The 17,102-nt window shown below is 29.5% G+C and overlaps 8 protein-coding genes across 17 annotated transcripts; 5 read left to right on the top strand and 3 right to left on the bottom strand.

Moving 5' to 3' along the window:
* The first annotated feature begins 1,158 nt into the window (after positions 1-1,158).
* On the top strand, positions 1,159-2,724 carry LOC127062152 (N-alpha-acetyltransferase 38, NatC auxiliary subunit). The gene is made up of 2 exons (XM_050989896.1): positions 1,159-1,856; positions 1,984-2,724. The coding sequence occupies exons 1-2, from the start codon at positions 1,821-1,823 to the stop codon at positions 2,224-2,226; spliced, it is 279 nt and encodes a 92-aa protein (XP_050845853.1). The 5' UTR covers positions 1,159-1,820; the 3' UTR covers positions 2,227-2,724.
* Positions 2,424-3,327, bottom strand: LOC127062150 (uncharacterized). Its single transcript, XM_050989890.1, has 4 exons — positions 3,191-3,327; positions 2,913-3,112; positions 2,726-2,849; positions 2,424-2,639 (listed from the first exon to the last, which is right to left on the bottom strand). The coding sequence occupies exons 1-4, from the start codon at positions 3,257-3,259 to the stop codon at positions 2,424-2,426; spliced, it is 609 nt and encodes a 202-aa protein (XP_050845847.1). The 5' UTR covers positions 3,260-3,327.
* LOC127062151 (transmembrane protein 50A) lies at positions 2,977-5,237 on the top strand. Of its 5 annotated transcripts, none has more exons than XM_050989895.1 (5): positions 2,977-3,124; positions 3,650-3,805; positions 3,962-4,068; positions 4,223-4,383; positions 4,452-5,237. In XM_050989895.1, exons 2-5 carry the CDS (start codon positions 3,707-3,709, stop codon positions 4,553-4,555), a joined length of 471 nt encoding a protein of 156 aa, XP_050845852.1. In that variant the 5' UTR covers positions 2,977-3,124; positions 3,650-3,706; the 3' UTR covers positions 4,556-5,237. The 5 variants fall into 5 exon arrangements, with proteins under 5 accessions (XP_050845852.1, XP_050845851.1, XP_050845849.1 ...); XM_050989894.1 differs by lacking the exon at positions 2,977-3,124 and adding an exon at positions 3,386-3,532; XM_050989892.1 differs by lacking the exon at positions 2,977-3,124 and adding an exon at positions 3,396-3,527.
* A 379-nt stretch (positions 5,238-5,616) lies between these two features.
* Positions 5,617-10,343, top strand: LOC127062223 (hypoxia up-regulated protein 1). 2 transcript variants are annotated; one of them, XM_050990045.1, is made up of 9 exons: positions 5,617-5,858; positions 5,976-6,113; positions 6,257-7,217; positions 7,354-7,616; positions 7,719-7,852; positions 7,968-8,206; positions 8,294-8,585; positions 8,689-9,118; positions 9,201-10,343. In XM_050990045.1, the coding sequence occupies exons 2-9, from the start codon at positions 5,976-5,978 to the stop codon at positions 9,564-9,566; spliced, it is 2,823 nt and encodes a 940-aa protein (XP_050846002.1). In that variant the 5' UTR covers positions 5,617-5,858; the 3' UTR covers positions 9,567-10,343. The 2 variants fall into 2 exon arrangements, with proteins under 2 accessions (XP_050846002.1, XP_050846003.1); XM_050990046.1 differs by having other exon boundaries at positions 5,617-5,885.
* Positions 10,344-10,758: 415 nt separating this feature from the next.
* LOC127062238 (golgin-45) lies at positions 10,759-12,738 on the bottom strand. 2 transcript variants are annotated; one of them, XM_050990086.1, is made up of 7 exons: positions 12,589-12,738; positions 12,305-12,511; positions 11,979-12,232; positions 11,707-11,906; positions 11,494-11,622; positions 11,188-11,413; positions 10,759-11,106 (listed from the first exon to the last, which is right to left on the bottom strand). In XM_050990086.1, exons 1-7 carry the CDS (start codon positions 12,638-12,640, stop codon positions 10,945-10,947), a joined length of 1,230 nt encoding a protein of 409 aa, XP_050846043.1. In that variant the 5' UTR covers positions 12,641-12,738; the 3' UTR covers positions 10,759-10,944. The 2 variants fall into 2 exon arrangements, with proteins under 2 accessions (XP_050846043.1, XP_050846042.1); XM_050990085.1 differs by having other exon boundaries at positions 11,979-12,511.
* Positions 12,739-13,476: 738 nt separating this feature from the next.
* On the top strand, positions 13,477-13,960 carry LOC127062256 (uncharacterized). Its single transcript, XM_050990126.1, has 2 exons — positions 13,477-13,602; positions 13,708-13,960. The coding sequence occupies exons 1-2, from the start codon at positions 13,484-13,486 to the stop codon at positions 13,958-13,960; spliced, it is 372 nt and encodes a 123-aa protein (XP_050846083.1). The 5' UTR covers positions 13,477-13,483.
* A 50-nt stretch (positions 13,961-14,010) lies between these two features.
* LOC127062255 (peptidyl-prolyl cis-trans isomerase A-like) lies at positions 14,011-14,500 on the top strand. Its single transcript, XM_050990125.1, has 2 exons — positions 14,011-14,304; positions 14,365-14,500. Exons 1-2 carry the CDS (start codon positions 14,011-14,013, stop codon positions 14,458-14,460), a joined length of 390 nt encoding a protein of 129 aa, XP_050846082.1. The 3' UTR covers positions 14,461-14,500.
* Positions 14,472-16,926, bottom strand: LOC127062243 (LIM and senescent cell antigen-like-containing domain protein 1). Of its 4 annotated transcripts, none has more exons than XM_050990099.1 (7): positions 16,584-16,926; positions 16,028-16,141; positions 15,826-15,938; positions 15,544-15,736; positions 15,325-15,466; positions 14,957-15,215; positions 14,472-14,854 (listed from the first exon to the last, which is right to left on the bottom strand). In XM_050990099.1, the coding sequence occupies exons 2-7, from the start codon at positions 16,129-16,131 to the stop codon at positions 14,655-14,657; spliced, it is 1,011 nt and encodes a 336-aa protein (XP_050846056.1). In that variant the 5' UTR covers positions 16,132-16,141; positions 16,584-16,926; the 3' UTR covers positions 14,472-14,654. The 4 variants fall into 4 exon arrangements, with proteins under 4 accessions (XP_050846056.1, XP_050846053.1, XP_050846054.1 ...); XM_050990096.1 differs by having other exon boundaries at positions 16,592-16,925; XM_050990097.1 differs by lacking the exon at positions 16,584-16,926 and adding an exon at positions 16,333-16,573.
* Between the last annotated feature and the right edge of the window lie 176 nt (positions 16,927-17,102).

Genomic DNA, 17,102 nt, shown 5'->3' with positions numbered 1-17,102 from the left:
TTTAAAAACATATTTGGTACTTCCATAATCCCCAGCTGTTAAAGTCCTTTGATATAATTGAAATAAGATCGAACGAAGTTATCAGAAAGTGGACAAATTTTTTTACAAATAATTATACGAAAAAGTATTGGACAAGAAATTTATTTTCTGATAGCAGATAATTCGCATTATCTCTTTTTTTGGAACTCTTTTTCTGTTTCAGATTAGATCATCGTGAGATTAGATTTTTATAGGGAAGTTTATGAATATAATTCGCATAATCTCTTTCTTTTACTCTTTTTTTATTTCATTCTAATTGTAATTAAACATTAAAGTACTTACATTTTCGATATCTGGTAATACTGCGATAGATAAATAGACTAAATATAGGAAAACTTTTTAAATAATTTCTTAAAGTAACTTCTAATTTCTTTATTATTGATTTTTATTTATTTTTACATGTACTCTTATTTACGCTTCTTAATTTAAACACTATATTTTCTACTATATTTATATTCGTCATAATATTCACATATTTCGAAATGTAAAATATACATCTGCGATTTTCTTTCTACTGTTGTTACTATTATCTTTTATATATTATATTTTCTTTTCTATTTTTATTCCGGCGCAAGTCGAACTAATGCCTGCTTAAATACGCTTTAACTGTTTGTATACGTTTGGCTAGAAACAAAAAATAAAGTTTGTACAAATATAAAACACTTTTTAATTAATTAATCTTCAGGGAAGTATAATCGTATGGTCTTCTCTTGCTTTTGTCAGATGTATTACTATTTTTACTCGTATACAAATTTCTGTCGCACATTAATTCGATCGTATATTACATGTAGGAAGGTATGATCTATTGTATATAAACTTATCCACTGATACAATAGGAGTATAGTGTGGACAATGTTTCTTTATTGTGCTTGTAGTTCATATTTTATCCACACCTATCGCTGAAGTCGCATACGCTATAAGAGTAAAACTGCTCAGAGCGTTGACCAATCAGTGAAGAGTGATTTGCCGCTGCGATCTCATAGGACCGTCGCCTTTTTAGGGGCGACCAATAGAATTCCGTTGTGGCGTTTCTTGCCGCCGGCGTAGGTATATAAAGTATTGCGTGCCCGTAGTGGGGATGATTCTCCGTGCTGATCTTACGCTTCTCGCTGGTTCATACCTTTCTCCACTTTTCGTACACGTAGACTTATCCTAGGTCGCTCTTTATTTTACAATAATATTACATTTGACTAATTAATAAAGCTACATGAGTAATTTGCTATTATTTATATATAAGGCGGATTCCCATTTTACTCTTAAATTAATTTAATTTGCAAGGACGAGTTGTCCCTTATTCATAGTAACGTCCAAAAAATTTATAGTCGATTTATAGTTTTATTTCTATAGTTTCGGGTCGGCGCAAAACATAATAAAAGAAAGGTGAACAACTTTAAACGATATATTTTTAATAGTCTATTGTTTTCATTTAAATACAGTATTACTAAAATTTGTTAAATAAATACATGATTTAAGTGAAATTATAATTACGTTCGGAGAAATTACTAAACAAATCATCGAAAAGAAACCAATCAGGTTGGCCATTTTTTTCATACTGAAGTTAGGTATAAAAGTGCGATTGTTCAATTTCGAGAAAGCGATTTCGAGTTTATCGCGAAGGCATGCCTTTTCATGTTTTGATGTATTATAATTTCTTTTGGCTAAAACAGAATATGATATTGTTAAAATCTACGATCTAGTAAAATTGGTAAACATCTGATATTATTTAATATCATAACTTTATAACAATTGTACCGCGAAAGAAGGAATAAGATCGTATAAATATGTCAAAAGAAGAATATGTTCATGGAAATGGAGAGGTAGTTAATTATATAAATAAATAAATTAATAATAGTTTATATATTCTGTATATATTCTTACATGTCAAGTTTCATAATATTTTATTATTTGCACATACCTCCTGTAATTAATTTATAAAATTATCAGACTTTAGATTGCGAGGAGTCACCTGCAAAACAAAAATTAAGGGGATGGCTGAATCGACATTTGCGAATTAAAATGACAGATGGTAGAGTATTAACGGGTGCATTTCTCTGTACCGATCGAGATGCTAACGTAATTTTGGGATCGTGTATAGAATTTTTATCCGAAGATCACACAGAAGCAAGAGCTCTTGGATTAGTGATGGTACCTGGTCGACATATCGTGACAATCCATTTAGATGTTTGAATGATTCTTTTTAAGATATCATGTAAATAATGCGTTATCATCTTTATTACAATAATATAGTGAACTCATGTCCCATTATTTCTCTATCTTCCATATTATAGATATCATATATTTTTATGATATATAATAATATAATAATATATTCTTAGAATTTTTATTTTCATAGTAATATTGCTCTGACAAGTTGTTTATATTTTTCAAGGTTCTTTAGTTTTTATTATACATTCCTGTTGTATACAAAGATATTCTTTTTCTAGTTCTTGGTTATTATATATTTCTTTTTCTACATTTTTAATCGCATCATGTACTCTTTGACTGAGGGTAGAACATAAGTTGTTCATACCATATGTGTAACATATTTCAGTAGCTGAATCAGCCATTTTACGTACATACTGCATAAAACTGATAAGTTGCTACAGAACAAAACAGTTAAAAGAACTTATAAAATATGACTATAATTACTTGCAAAGTACTTATTAAATAAATTTAAACATCTTACTGTAAGCATTTCTTTTTTATCTTGCGTTTCCCCTCTAATTTGAACTATTGCATCCCCATGATAATCAGCAAATTCATTTTCTATAGTATCTTTGTAAAGATTAATTAATTTTATTAACAATGTCCTAAAATAAAATTTTGCAAATATTAATATATAATTACTTCGTATTATGCGACACGATTATCACCTGTACTCTACACTTGCAGCTTCTATGGCTGCATATGTAATGGTTAAAAGTTCAGAAGCATTATTTACTGCATTTAAAGTTGACTGCTTTATCATATAATTATATGTCAAGGTATCTACATCCGGTAACTTTAATTTATATTCTTCTGTAATTTTTGATTCTCTTTGCGACGAACAATTAACAAATAACGGACTCAAGCACTACGTATAAAGGTATTATTAATATTGTATATATAATACAAAATATCTAAATAATAATCATTGTAAAATAAATTATACCATAACAGGTGCTGTTTTCCTGAATAATGTTTTAAAAATTGAAGAAAATGTCATTTTTGTTAAACTCATTCCGATCGTTAAATAATTTTATAACCTTTATGTATCGAAATCTTACGGTGTTCCAAGTTCTATATTTGTATACATACATACATATACATACATATACATATACATGTATATATATATACATACATACGCGTTTGTACTTATTCAGAGAGATTGCTGAAAACAATGAAGTTCGTTCTTGCAGTGATTTAAAATTCAAGCTTACCACCGCTTATTATTTTCTAAACAATTTGTTCCCTGAAGTTTATTTCAAAAAATGCGGTAAAAATAGGTGGCGTATGTTTAGAAGAATCGTAAAAGCACACGTTGTATTTCTTTTCTTGATTATTTGTTGTTTATAGTTCGAGAAACTTTTTCCTGTTACCTCTAATCCTTGTTGACATGTCATTTTAGGTTAGCTTCTGTTTGTCAGAATAAAGTTCTACATCGAGTAAACAAGAACTGAAAAAAATGACATCGTGCCTAGAAAATGTACAAATTCCAACATGCGTGTGGTTCGAGGGAGTCGAGAAACGAAATGCATTAGTATCGATTTTGGCTAGTACATTGGTAAATTTAATAATATCTAATTATTACTAGGAAGTGACATTTTTTTTTAATATTCTTTGTAACATTTTTTTAATACATGATTTATTTTTTCTATCATATAATACTAATTTATTTCATATTCATTTCTTATTTATTATCCATCAAATATTGTTGCAGTTTTTTGTAGGATGGTGGTTTATAATAGATGCTCATGCAAAGTATCCTGCAGATATGGTAACTGCTTATCACGTGTGTGGTATATTTGGTACAATATCTTTATTTATGTAAGTTTGATTATATCGACTAAGAGTAATAAAACAAAAGATCTATTATTAAAAAGAATATTTGCAAGTTATCGTTGGTAAAATTTTAATTGAATTTCTATATATATCCTATAGCATTGTGAGCAGTATTAAAAGTAAATTGTTTTTAATACAGGGTCAACTCTGTATCAAATGCTCAAATAAGAGGTGATGATTATAATGGTGGACGTCTAGGAGTCAGAGGAGCAAGAAGTTGGTTATTTGTTGGCTTTGTTATAGGCTTTGCTGCAGTCATTGCAGCCTGTTGGATTTTATTTGCAGATTTCGTAGCTCTAAGTAAATAATAATAGAAAAAAGCTTATATATACATATATATACTAGTATCTAAACTAAATATATTTTAGGTGCTCGACATTACTGGCCTGGAATAGGATTATTCTTACAAAATGTATTTATATTCTTGGGATCTATGACATATAAGTTTGGTCGAACCGAAGATCAGTATTAGCGGAGTTATTTCGATAAAATCATACAAAAGTTACACAAAGGATTGCTTTTAAATATTAATATACTTATATTTTCAAAATATGGTAGCAAATGTGGTAGTATAAATATTTCAACTTTATTTGAATTGACTCAAATCTCATAAGTATTCATCAATTAGAATATTTAGTAGATTATAAAAATATAAGAATTAACAATTATTTGCTTTTATATAAAGTTTCACATATAGTTGTATGATAATAATACCATTAACAACACACATTGAAAATTGCAATCCAAAGATATTATAAAGAATACTTGAATGTGGATGCGACGATCTTAATATTTCACATAATATTTAAGTAAATATAAAAATGTTATCATTTTCTATTTATGAATAATTACATTCAAGTATACACAGTAGTGCTTACAATTACATGTAAAGAAATATCCTGATAGATTTTTGTAACCATTTTAATAATATAAAAGGTCTGTTATATAATTGTAAAATGTAAGAAGGTTTAATCACTTTCAATATTGCATGTTATTTTTTACCTGCTGTGCGTGGTTTTTTTCAAATTCAATAATATTTGTTAAATTGTTTGGAATTCAATCTGAATATCTGCTTTTTCTAATAAAGATCTTATTAATTTAAATTTCATTTTACATAAATAATGAATGATTTCATAATAAATTTATAACATGAATTAATGCAATGCAATCTAATATTTTTTTTAATTCTCTGTCCTAATGTATGCAGTGAGAGATTGAATGATCTCTTTCTTTAATGACATAGAAATCGTTTTATATATATAAAAGTAAATAATCTAACTTTCTTTTTCTTTCATTTTCATCGATTTGTACAATTTGATATGCAATATATATTACAACATCTATAAATTTATAAAAAAGAAAAGTCAATTTATAAATGAGAAAAAATATCATAGTTCGTTCCTGATAGCCTCACATTTAATTTTTTGAATTTCACTCGTCATTTCTTATCGCGTCTAATCAGTTTTGATTTGACAACGCGGCCCAATAGAATATCATCCTTAAAGAGTGTCTAACCAATGATATTATGCCACACAAACACATGGCCCATGCAGGTATCGCGAAATTCGCGAGTGCGTTCTGTTTTTTGTTAGTTTAAAACGTTTGTTGTTAACTAACGTTTGTGATGTTGTCAACATTTGTGCGTTCCTAATGATATAAAGATAACATTTATTCTTTTTTGTATAAAATTTTCTTAAAAGAAAAAAAAAAATAGAAAGTAAGAAGATAGTTTTAACGCATAATATCTCTAGTTCGGATGCTGTTTTAGCCTGCCGGTAATCATAACCAAATTTAATAGCAAAGTAGTTATCCTCGTGCTCATACATCGATACTTCGTGGTTACCGTTAAGAAAAATTCTTTAATAATTTTATATTTTTTATATTACGCTTAGATGGAAATCGCATTTGTAAAGATGTCAGCAATAACGCTATTTGTAGTCGTAATTGCTGCTTTAATTGGTCAAAGTGAAGAAATAGCTGTCATGAGCATTGACATTGGCAGCGAATGGATGAAAGTTGCTATCGTTTCGGTACGCGAAATACATTTAATATGTTACTATTAGTTACTATACTTATACTTAATAATTAATCCTTAGTTAATATACGTTTAAGAAATAAATTATTCAATACAATTTAAGAATTCAATTATTCAAAATCTTCATTATTTTTGTAGCCAGGTGTACCTATGGAAATAGCTTTGAATAAAGAATCGAAAAGAAAAACACCGGTTACGATAGCATTTCGAGACGGAGAACGGACATTTGGCGAAGATGCACAAGTTGTAGGACTTAGATTTCCACAAAGCTCTTTCTCTTACATATTAGATCTTTTAGGGAAGTCTATAGATAATCCGATGATTAAACTTTATTCCAAGAGATTTCCTTATCATGATATAATAGCTGATGACGAACGACAAACGATAGCATTCAAAGTCCATGAAAATATTACTCATACGCCGGAAGAATTGCTTGCACAGATGCTTCACAAAGGAAAAGAATTTGCAGAACTTTCTGCTGGACAAAAAATTAATGAAGCAGTGATTACTGTACCAGGATATTTCAATCAAGCTGAAAGAAGAGCTTTGTTACAAGCAGCTGAACTTGCAGAAATCAAAGTACTACAACTTATCAATGACTATACCGCAGTCGCTTTGAATTACGGTATATTTCGTAGAAAGGAAATTAATGATTCTATTCAATACGTAATGTTTTATGATATGGGAGCCAGCAGTACAACAGCAACAGTGGTCAGTTATCAAAATGTTAAAACAAAGGAAAAAGGATTTGTCGAAACTAATCCTCATGTTAACATATTGGGTGTAGGGTATGATCGTACCCTTGGAGGATTAGAAATGCAGATCAGATTGCAACATTATTTGGCGAAAGAGTTTGACGCTTTAAATAAAACTCCAAATTCAATATTTAATAGTCCAAGAGCAATGGCAAAACTCTTCAAAGAAGCTGGACGCGTTAAAAATGTACTTAGTGCCAATGCCGATCATTTTGCGCAAATTGAAGGTTTGATAGACGATTATGATTTTCGATTACAAGTTACCAGAGAAACTTTGGAAAATATTTGTTCTGATTTATTTGAACGTGTGTCAAATCCTGTAAAAAATGCTCTAGAAACTTCAGGTAAATTTTCTAAATACGTGAGCGGCTATCGTAATTTGTTTTATTAAAATGTCATAAAACTAATGTTTGACTGAAAAATTGTATCGACGAAGCTAATTGGTATTATATATAAAAATAGCATTATATATTATTTTAGCTTTGACAATGGATGCAATATCTCAAGTAGTTCTGGTGGGAGCTGGTACACGTATGCCAAAAATACAAGAAAAATTGATGGAATATGTGAAAACAGACTTATCTAAAAACATGAATACGGATGAATCTGCTGCATTAGGTGCAGTTTATAAAGCAGCAGATCTCAGTCAAGGTTTTAAAGTAACGAAATTTATAACAAAAGATGCAGTTTTGTTTCCTATTCAAATTGTATTTGATAGAAATGCCGATGGCAGAATAAAACAGGTAATAAATTAAAAGTTCATCATTTTTATCTCTATTTGTGAATATTGCAATCTAATCGTAATAATACGCACACACACACACATGCACACACATTGTCTACAGGTTAGAAGAACTCTTTTTAATAAAATGAATGCTTATCCGCAAAAAAAGATTATTACATTTAACAAACATACTGAAGATTTCGAATTTCATATAAATTATGCTGAATTAGATCATTTACCCGTTAGTGAGATGAAGTAAGTACATACACATAATCCACATGATATGTGTTTTTCTGAATTCATTGTCGTTTAATATGTAATTCAATGGGAAATTATTATTAAAGAAAAATTTATATTTATATGATTACAGTGCCGTCGGAAATTTGAACTTATCAACTATAAAATTAACAGGTGTGGCTGAAGCTTTAGAAAAGCATGCTAAAGAAGGAGCTGAAAGTAAAGGGATAAAAGCTCATTTCAATATGGACGAAAGTGGTTTACTTAATTTAGTAAATGTAGAATTGGTCTCAGAAAAAACAGGAACCACTGCTGAGGAAGAAGAGGGTACATTTTCAATGCTTGGTTCAACTATTAGTAAACTCTTTGCTGGTCCGTGTTAAAAACCGTACAAAAAATGATGATACGAACGTCCAGAACGTCCTTAAACTTTTTGACATTTTTATCCTTATTTCCCAGGTTCTGATAATAAAGAGAGAATTGAAAAAACTGAAGAATCAACAAAAGAAGATATTAAGCCAGTACACGAAGAGCACGAATATTCAGATCCTCCTTCCAAAGAAACAGAAGACAAATCTCAGAGTAAAAATCAGACCAAGTTAAACGAAGAGAAGGCAGGAAACAAGACAGAGAAATCCGAGAAAGAAAAGAAACCTATTACTGTAACTATAAAAGAACCTATTAACGCAGAAGAGATCAAATTAGGTTCAAAGACGTTAGACGAAAAGAAATTTTCGAAATCGATTGAAAAGTAAATATCATTCAAACAAAATATTGAATTTAATATTAATAAAGTATATTTACACACGCAGAGTATTTCACAGATTATAGAACAATGGTACTTGTTTTTACAGGATTCATTACCTCGATCAACATGATCGAGAAAAAACACGGCGCGAGACAGCTTTAAATAATCTTGAATCATTTGTGATTGATGCACAACAAAAATTAGAAATGGAGGATTATGCTGCAGCAGCGACTTCTGGAGAAACAGAGAAAATATTAAAAGCGTGTACAGAAATTTCTGAATGGCTATATGAAGATGGATTTGATGCAACTGCAGAAATATATGAAGAAAAATTAATGACATTACAAAAGTTGACAAACGACGTATATGAAAGAGTTTATGAACATAAAGAACGGCCAGAAGTGCTGAAAGGAATGGTGTCTATGTTAAACGGAAGTACAATATTTTTGCAGAATATGCGTAACTTAAGTCTAACTAATGACATATTTACGCAAATAGAGATTGAAACATTGGAAAAAGTGATCAACGAAACAAAGGTATGCGTAATCACGACAATATACTCTTCATACTTTGTGAATTATTTTACGATTTTTTATGTAATTTTTTTCATTTATCTAGGAATATTATGATACAATCGTAAAGTCATTTGCTGAAACACCTTTGTACGAATCGGTAAAATACAAAGTTCGCGATATTGCAAACAAAATGGCACTACTCGATAGAGAAGTTAAATATCTTGTAAATAAAGCGAAAATCTGGAGACCAAAACCAGAAACAACGAATCACACGGAAAATAAATCTGATCAGGCAATAAATGCAACACAATTACCAGATGTGGAACCAACGTCTGTTCCGGACATTGATATTCAATCAGAACAGTCAAATACGGAAGACGTAACAGAGGATACGTTAATTTTGCCAGAAAATGATAATACGAAAACGAAAAATGAACGAGATCAAGAGGAAATACATCAAGAACTTTAAAATATAATTTATTTTCAATGTGTGAAATTTCATTAATGATCGGGTACATATCGATCAACAACTTAGGCAAATCACCACTGTGTAGGACAATTTTACGAATGTATTTAACAAATCAAATACGAATATCTACTGCGGCATCTATATAAATTAATTTGAAAATATTTTCGATTCAATTATCTAGAAGTTTTTATAACAAATTATAATTATCATATTATCATTATATTATCATGAAGGGTAATCAAGTGCAGCATTGTCAAGCACAAAAAGACTACACTATTACTAAACATCTTTTGTCAAGTGCCAAGTTTAAGTTGGCTTTAAAGCTAATTTATGTTCTATTTCGTTCTAATTAATTTAATAATAATCATTTTATTAAATATTTAAAAAATGACAAATGGCTGCAAGTTCAACAATTTATTGCATTTGTTTTCTAATTATAAAGCAAATACGATAAAACGATTTATAAAAAAAAAATGTTAAATAAAATGTTCTAATGGTGTGTGTGTATGGGCCGTCGTCTCATGCAGGTAACTATTAATTGGTTCTATCGTATATATACGAATATACACATAAGTGTTTGTGTGCGGTGTGTGTATATATGTACATACACACATTTTATATATATATATATATATATATATATATATATAATAGAGAGAGAGAGACGTAATGCTCCAAGGTATTAATTTGTGATATGAGATGACATGTATGTGCATTATTTAAGAAATAATTTTGTACGTAACTTATCTTCTACAATACAATAGCATTTCAATGAATTATGGCACAAGAATGTTTTAAAAGAATGTTTGAACAAAAAGAAATGAATTAAAAATTTATTACCGATCTTAGTAAGTTTTATATTGCATAATATTATACTTTCAAAAAAATGAAAATTTTATTAATTACCAATATATCATTCTATCTTTAGGGTATATTATCTGTTATACTCGTATAATGAATCCCTACAATTTTGAAACAACTTTGAAAAGACTTAACTTATAAATATTTTAACTATAAATGAATATGATGTGTAAACAGCTTATTAAAAGTTATTTAATATCTTATTATGAGAAACGTTTACTATTTTAATGGATACATATGTAGTTTTAAATATTGATTATATTATTTATTAACTTATGCAAATAAAACTGAAAATATATAAAATTGGAATGAAACGGGAAATATACATAAACAATTTTTAACGATTTTATTTTTCTATCTTTAACACATATAATCTTTATTGTAATTATTCGTATCGATTGAAATATCTTCATAGGCCTGGTAATGACAAATCGATCCTGTTGACCTAATTACGGCAGTATCATAAATCATTTATAAATTACGGTTCTACGAAAATTCTTTTATGGAAAAATTATTTTCAAATTTGATTTATTTCACCACTGCAATTTGGACAACAACTAATATTAGATGGCTCTCGTGGAATAAAAATTTGACCCCCGATAGCAAAAGCTGCGCCCATGACTGCGCTACAAGCAGCATCTTGTCTTCCTGACATAAGTAGATTTGGACTCATAAGTAACTGTAAACATAAGTGTTTTAATTTATTTTAAAAAGACGTTTTCAATTTGTTAATTAGTCGAGATCATTTTTAAAAACTAACTTGCTCTGCATTTTTTTCTGCTAATGTTTGCATTTCCAAACCAGTTATATTAATATCTTTGTTTGATATTGTATTCAACATGCCACTTAATAATTGAACTTTTAAAATTTCTGCTAATTGACAACAGCCCTGTGCCAAATCTATGACATTTGTACTTGGCAGTGCATGACGTTTGTATGACGCTGCTCGAACAGGATCGAAACTCTCTAAGAGAATACTAAGAGTTCTAAAGTAAAATATAATAATGTTAGTATAAGTACATGCGGTATTCAATGACAGATATTATATACATTTAAATATAGATACCTATATGTTTTAAGAGACGCATCGCGTATATTTTTACGCTCTTCCAATAATCTTTTTATAGATTCTTGAAGATCGGTCGTTCTTTGACGAAGGGCAGCCTTCCATCTTGCAAGTTCCTCTACCATTAAACTATTACAACAATTAGTTTAGTCGCTAGTATTTCTTGTCTGGATACTTTTTTAGTGCGATTATTGTTAATTTAATTTTAATTACCTACTAGCTAAAAATTTACTCCTCCAAACTTCACATTGCCCCGCTAACCACTCGGTTTGCTCTTGATGAGTACTAAGATGTTGAGCAGAATTTAAAAGTGCTCGAGCAAGTTGTAACTTATCTTCAGTAAGTAAATGTACTTTAGTTTCAAGATCTTCACCTACAGCTGCTACTAGTAAATTCTTTAATTCGCCATTTACCTATATAAGAATATATATAAACATTAAGATGATTAAAATAAATTATGACTTTAAAGCATCTTATTATTATACCTGTGCTTGGAATTTTAATTGGTTTTCTAATTGACTATTCTCTTCTTTAAGCTTCTGTATTTCAGTTTCATAGATTTTCTTTTCCTTATTCCAATTAGATTCTTCCTTTTCACCTTTTTCATTACTTCTTTCTTTCTCAATATTTACATCATTAATCTTCAATTTAGCAACGTCCGTAGCTGCTACATTAATACTTGTATCCCACTTGGAATGTTTTTTATTTTTTTTCTCAACCGGAACGATAGGATTAACTGCTGCTTTGTATGGTTCGTAAGGTACAAATTTGGGTTCTTTTGTTTTTAAGGAATTTAAAATTTGTCTTTTACCCTTTGTGATGTTTTTTGGAATAAGATTTACGATAGTACCGGTAGGAGCAACTGGAGGCGTTAATACAGATTGCTTTAAATTCTTTGGGTAGTAAATAAGACTATCATTAAGACGACACTTGGATTGCTTGACCTCATTTTCAACCGTAACTACATTCTCCATTCCATCTCCTTGCGTACGTCCGACGCAATCCATTATTTGGACATCTTAAAATGTAAAATTATTATTAAATTTTTACATTCGCATAGGCACGCTTAAAAGAATCATAAAAGTACTTTCTAACCTTCAGTTTTCAATTGACAGTTGCTTTTGTGATTCTCCGCGACACCAGCCATATTTATCAATTCACAAATTTTATAAATATCACAACTTTGTAAATAATCTTAATTATTAATCACCTGTTAAAAATTAATAACCGCATACTCATCACGCACGATTCCTCTTAGTTTAGATAGTTGGATATTGATGCGTCGACGATAATATCGCAAACAATGCGAGGAACGAGATATATAAATCATCGATATATCGAAATGTTATCAATGATCGCATTTTAAATTTATGCGTGTACAGCAAATCAACGTCGGATTAAAATATTTTTTATAAAATTAAACGTTGAATATAAACGTTATATATACATACACATATTTATAATCGTATAAATATGAAAAAAATAAAGGAAGAAGATGATAAAAGTCAAAAGTCTAAAAGTAAAAAACGCCTTAAAAAAGTATGAAAGTTAAAAGAGTTGATGCATTTATATCATATATTATACCTATTACGAAGTAAAGTGTATTAACGTCAATTTAAGGTGAATATTCCAAAACGGCTTAATTACAAAAATTATCTGGAACACCTGCAGAAAATGAAAAATATTGTTCCGAAAACAGATAGCAAACCTCCTAAATTTAACGTAGAAGTATATTTTAAGCCACGTCGTTTAGAAGTCGACGCCAGAAGAGTCAGGGAACTGGATAAAGAAAATATGAATTTGTTAAAATCTTTAAACATTATCACTAGATTAGGAGTAATTATTTAGCTCTCTTTTCTGGAAATAATAATAAAGTGATATAAGATTTTGCTGAAAGAACATTTGATTGCAGGGTGTTGTTGATTGCTGGCAAAAGAAATATACATATAAAAGTAAATTTGAAACCCAACATTTAGAAAATAAAAAAATTATGAAAGAAAATGATGCATTGCTTAAAAAAATAAATCAGGTATCTAGTCAATATACTGCAGCAGATTTTATAAAAGATTGGAAACATTTGAGAGCAAGATTAGATGTTGAAAAAAAAAGGTATATTGAAACTAACTTTGAAATGTTTAATATTGTATGTAATAAATCATTGAGAAATATATATGCACACACGCACACACACATATTTTTATACTTTTAAAATAGGAAAACCGAAAAATTAAAAAGGACTGTTGTAACACCAGGTATGAAGAAGGACTATTGTATGCTCTATGATGCAGCACTGTTTCATACTTTAGATCAATCAGTTAGAAGTAGGTGCTTTTTAGAGATCAAAGATCAAGAAAATAAACAAATTTTGGGAACCATTGTGATCGAACTCTATATCGATATCGTACCTAAAACGTGTGCGAATTTTGAAGCTTTCTGTCGTGGAACAAATGGATTATCTTACAAGTAAAATAAACGTAGAAATGTTATTCTTTTAATCTATTTTATAATTGTGATGTAATGCCTGTATATAGAAATACTCCAATTCATCGTATTGTTCCGGGATATTGGTGCCAGGGTGGAGATGTAGTGAAATTTAATGGCCTTGGTGGTACATCCATATATGGAGATAGTTTCAAGGACGAAAATTTCAATTTGCGTCATGCTGGTCCTGGTGTACTTTCTATGTATAAAACCAATGATATGAAAGAAAATAATTCTAAATTTAATCTGACATTTAAAACATTGAAAACAATGGATGGTAGAAGAGTAGTATTTGGAAAAGTTGTATCCAATCTTTCTGTAATCTATAAGGTAGTAAAATATAATCTCAAACTTTGTGTTGCAGCAAATTATATTAATTTTTATCGTTAGATTGAAGAATATGGCACAAAATCTGGCAAGCCAATAAAATCTATTATCATATCAAATTGTGGAGTTCTATCATCAAAAAGCAATATTCATAAATAATAAAAATGGTCTAGTGGTATGTCAATATTTATCCTTTAATAATTAGTATAACATATCTCAATATATAACAAATTTTATCTGTGGTTTCATAAGGCACCTTAATGCAAAGATTACATATTAAAGATAGGAAAACATTAAAAAAATGTTAAGAAAATATTAAGATCATCTTTTCTTTTTCCATCTGATATAAAATATTAAGCTGGTATCCTTTTGGGATTGGAATCATACATTCGTCGCATACGCTTCTTTAGTTCCTGGGGGAATTTATCGTAACATTTCTTGCATGCGGGTTTTAAATCAAATTCAAAGAATTTTGTTTTTTGATTCATCTTCTGATCACAAAACGCGCATGCAAAGTGATGAACACACCATGCCTTATTTAAGGCTGTAAAAACTGAAAATATATTACAGATACGATTATAGATTTTAATATTTCTTATTATAATTTATAAAGTTTCAATTCAAGTGTCTAATTATTAACAAATGTTATACTTACCATCACCAGAAATTACTTGGTTGCATACAAAACAAAGATTTCCGAAAAGTTGATGATAATGTGTTTCACAATATGCAAGACCTTTTTTCTCATAATGACGATGTCCAAGGAACGGCTTCTCACATTTTGCACATACAAAATGTTCTACGTGCCAATGTTTTCCTAATGCAGTTACAACGCGTTCTTCTATAGGCCGATGACAAGCACCGCAAATAGGAATACCCATTTTATCATGGCATCTCAAACAATATAATTCATTCTGAAAATGATAACGTATAAGTGTTAATACAATATTTATATATATACATATATATATATATATACATATACATTATTAGAACATTAAAAATCTTTATTTATTATTTTACCATTTCATTGGCAGCATAACCTGGCCTAGAACGAACTTCTCTTGCATCTGAATTAAGTTCTATTCCACATGCCGTGCAATTAAAATGATACGGGTGGTAAACTTCACCACGAAAACGCAATGGTTTATCATCGATAACGCCACTATTTAAAAAATGAACCATACATTAATATCTATTTTTAAAATCACAATATAAAAAATAAATAAATAGAAGCCATACTGGCATTGATGACAAATATGCTTTCCAAGAGCACCAGCTTTTACGCGAGCATTACAGGTATGGCAAAGAGCTCTGCCTTGGCATTTGATAAAACCTGCATCTGCTAATTCTCCATTACATTCTTCACACCGAAAACATCCTGGATGCCAATTTGCATTCATTGCCTTTATTACTCTACCAATGACAAATTCTCCTATAAAGATATAAATCGTTATACCGTATCTAAAGAAATTCTATAAATTTAAGAATTTTCCTAGATAAAGCATGAAAGAAAATACATACCACATTTGCCGCAGCAAGGTGCAAATAAAACATGAAAGTCATGCTCGCAATACTTGTAGCCTTCGAATTCATAAAAAATTCCATCTGGAAATGGTCGAAAACATTGTGCACATCTATAATGTACGAATAGAAAAAATTAATATCGTCGTTATAACAATGATGTTGTCGATTATACATCTTTTTTATTATATATTTAACTAACACGAAACACTGAGGATGCCATAATTCACCATGAGAATTAACTATCTTTTCGTGTGCCACAAAGCCCTCTCGGCATCGAGAACAGAACATATGATCCAGCGACATTCCTGTAACGCTATAAACAAATATCGTTTACTTACAATCATTATATTGTTCAAAATAATAGATAAATTATTTACAAACTGAAAGAAAAGTTGATTCAAGAGAGTTTTATGATGAAAATACCTGCTTGATCAAGTGGATGAAGTAAAGATTTAATGGTCACCAGTCTATAAATTTGTTCAAAAAAATTACACTAATGCTTACCCCGGCATATTTTAATGATGACAGTTAATTATAGTTCAGTGCAATTTATCAATCAGTTCTTTAGTTTCATGCACGCTTAACTAAAGATAATATCACACGACTTTGATAACTGTCAATGCAAGTTTATTAAAAGCAACGTACTACGTAAGAATAATGACATCACCTGTCAGTCACCATATACACTGCCCGATCAGATATATTTATCGACAAGAGTATTTATAAAGCTTACATTTATGAAATTGAGTATATACCTATATACCTAAAGATGATGTTTACGTCATGCATCCACCTTCTCCATATCCATCTTTTTTTCGAGTGGGATAGTGACCAATCAAATTGTAGAAATATGATTGTGCCCTTATACGAGGAAGGGCGTAACACTACGTTAATGTAATCCTTTCAATATAATGCACTAAAATAATTACTCATTTGGTCACATTAAAATCAATACGTTATATTTGATAAACGATCGATTAGACACGTTTGAAATCTGTGTTCATAATTTCGTTCTTAATTAAATTTTTCGGTCGATGTAAGCAGCGCCATTTTAATATTTTTCATAAAGAATCTAACCAATCGCCGTTTCAATTACCAACGATGCTACCTTATTCTTAATGAGAATATCAGTACAGAAATATGATAAAAATACTAAAGTAGAAATTTCTAATGAATTAACTACAAAAGTCCATATCAATATATGTTTAAAACTTGACAATGTATTCAGCACAGAAATGTATCAAGAGAAATACTAAATTTAAATATTACAAATA

This window comes from Vespula vulgaris, chromosome 3, assembly GCF_905475345.1.
Source record: "Vespula vulgaris chromosome 3, iyVesVulg1.1, whole genome shotgun sequence".
Taxonomy (NCBI): Eukaryota; Metazoa; Arthropoda; class Insecta; order Hymenoptera; family Vespidae; genus Vespula; species Vespula vulgaris.
Note: the sequence above shows the minus strand (reverse complement) of the source record. Positions and strands in the feature narration are given on the sequence as shown.

Coding starts and splice junctions, on each gene's coding strand:
- LOC127062152 (XM_050989896.1), top strand. CDS start 1,821: ATGTCAAAAGAAGAATATGTTCATGGAAATGGAGAG. Junction 1,857..1,983: donor ATGTTCATGGAAATGGAGAG/GTAGTTAATTAT, acceptor TAAAATTATCAG/ACTTTAGATTGCGAGGAGTC.
- LOC127062150 (XM_050989890.1), bottom strand. CDS start 3,259: ATGAGTTTAACAAAAATGACATTTTCTTCAATTTTTAAAACATTATTC. Junction 3,113..3,190: donor GGAAAACAGCACCTGTTATG/GTATAATTTATT, acceptor CTTTATACGTAG/TGCTTGAGTCCGTTATTTGT. Junction 2,640..2,725: donor ATAAAAAAGAAATGCTTACA/GTAAGATGTTTA, acceptor TTTGTTCTGTAG/CAACTTATCAGTTTTATGCA.
- LOC127062151 (XM_050989895.1), top strand. CDS start 3,707: ATGACATCGTGCCTAGAAAATGTACAAATTCCAACATGCGTGTGGTTC. Junction 3,806..3,961: donor CGATTTTGGCTAGTACATTG/GTAAATTTAATA, acceptor ATATTGTTGCAG/TTTTTTGTAGGATGGTGGTT. Junction 4,384..4,451: donor TGCAGATTTCGTAGCTCTAA/GTAAATAATAAT, acceptor AATATATTTTAG/GTGCTCGACATTACTGGCCT.
- LOC127062223 (XM_050990045.1), top strand. CDS start 5,976: ATGGAAATCGCATTTGTAAAGATGTCAGCAATAACGCTATTTGTAGTC. Junction 7,218..7,353: donor AAATGCTCTAGAAACTTCAG/GTAAATTTTCTA, acceptor ATATTATTTTAG/CTTTGACAATGGATGCAATA. Junction 8,207..8,293: donor TATTAGTAAACTCTTTGCTG/GTCCGTGTTAAA, acceptor CTTATTTCCCAG/GTTCTGATAATAAAGAGAGA.
- LOC127062238 (XM_050990085.1), bottom strand. CDS start 12,640: ATGGCTGGTGTCGCGGAGAATCACAAAAGCAACTGTCAATTGAAAACT. Junction 12,512..12,588: donor CTGTCAATTGAAAACTGAAG/GTTAGAAAGTAC, acceptor TTACATTTTAAG/ATGTCCAAATAATGGATTGC. Junction 11,107..11,187: donor CAGAAAAAAATGCAGAGCAA/GTTAGTTTTTAA, acceptor TTATGTTTACAG/TTACTTATGAGTCCAAATCT.
- LOC127062256 (XM_050990126.1), top strand. CDS start 13,484: ATGAAAGAAAATGATGCATTGCTTAAAAAAATAAATCAGGTATCTAGT. Junction 13,603..13,707: donor TTAGATGTTGAAAAAAAAAG/GTATATTGAAAC, acceptor CTTTTAAAATAG/GAAAACCGAAAAATTAAAAA.
- LOC127062255 (XM_050990125.1), top strand. CDS start 14,011: ATGCCTGTATATAGAAATACTCCAATTCATCGTATTGTTCCGGGATAT. Junction 14,305..14,364: donor ATCTTTCTGTAATCTATAAG/GTAGTAAAATAT, acceptor TTTTATCGTTAG/ATTGAAGAATATGGCACAAA.
- LOC127062243 (XM_050990096.1), bottom strand. CDS start 16,617: ATGCATGACGTAAACATCATCTTTAG. Junction 15,939..16,027: donor TGGCATCCTCAGTGTTTCGT/GTTAGTTAAATA, acceptor CGTACATTATAG/ATGTGCACAATGTTTTCGAC. Junction 15,737..15,825: donor ACCTTGCTGCGGCAAATGTG/GTATGTATTTTC, acceptor ATATCTTTATAG/GAGAATTTGTCATTGGTAGA.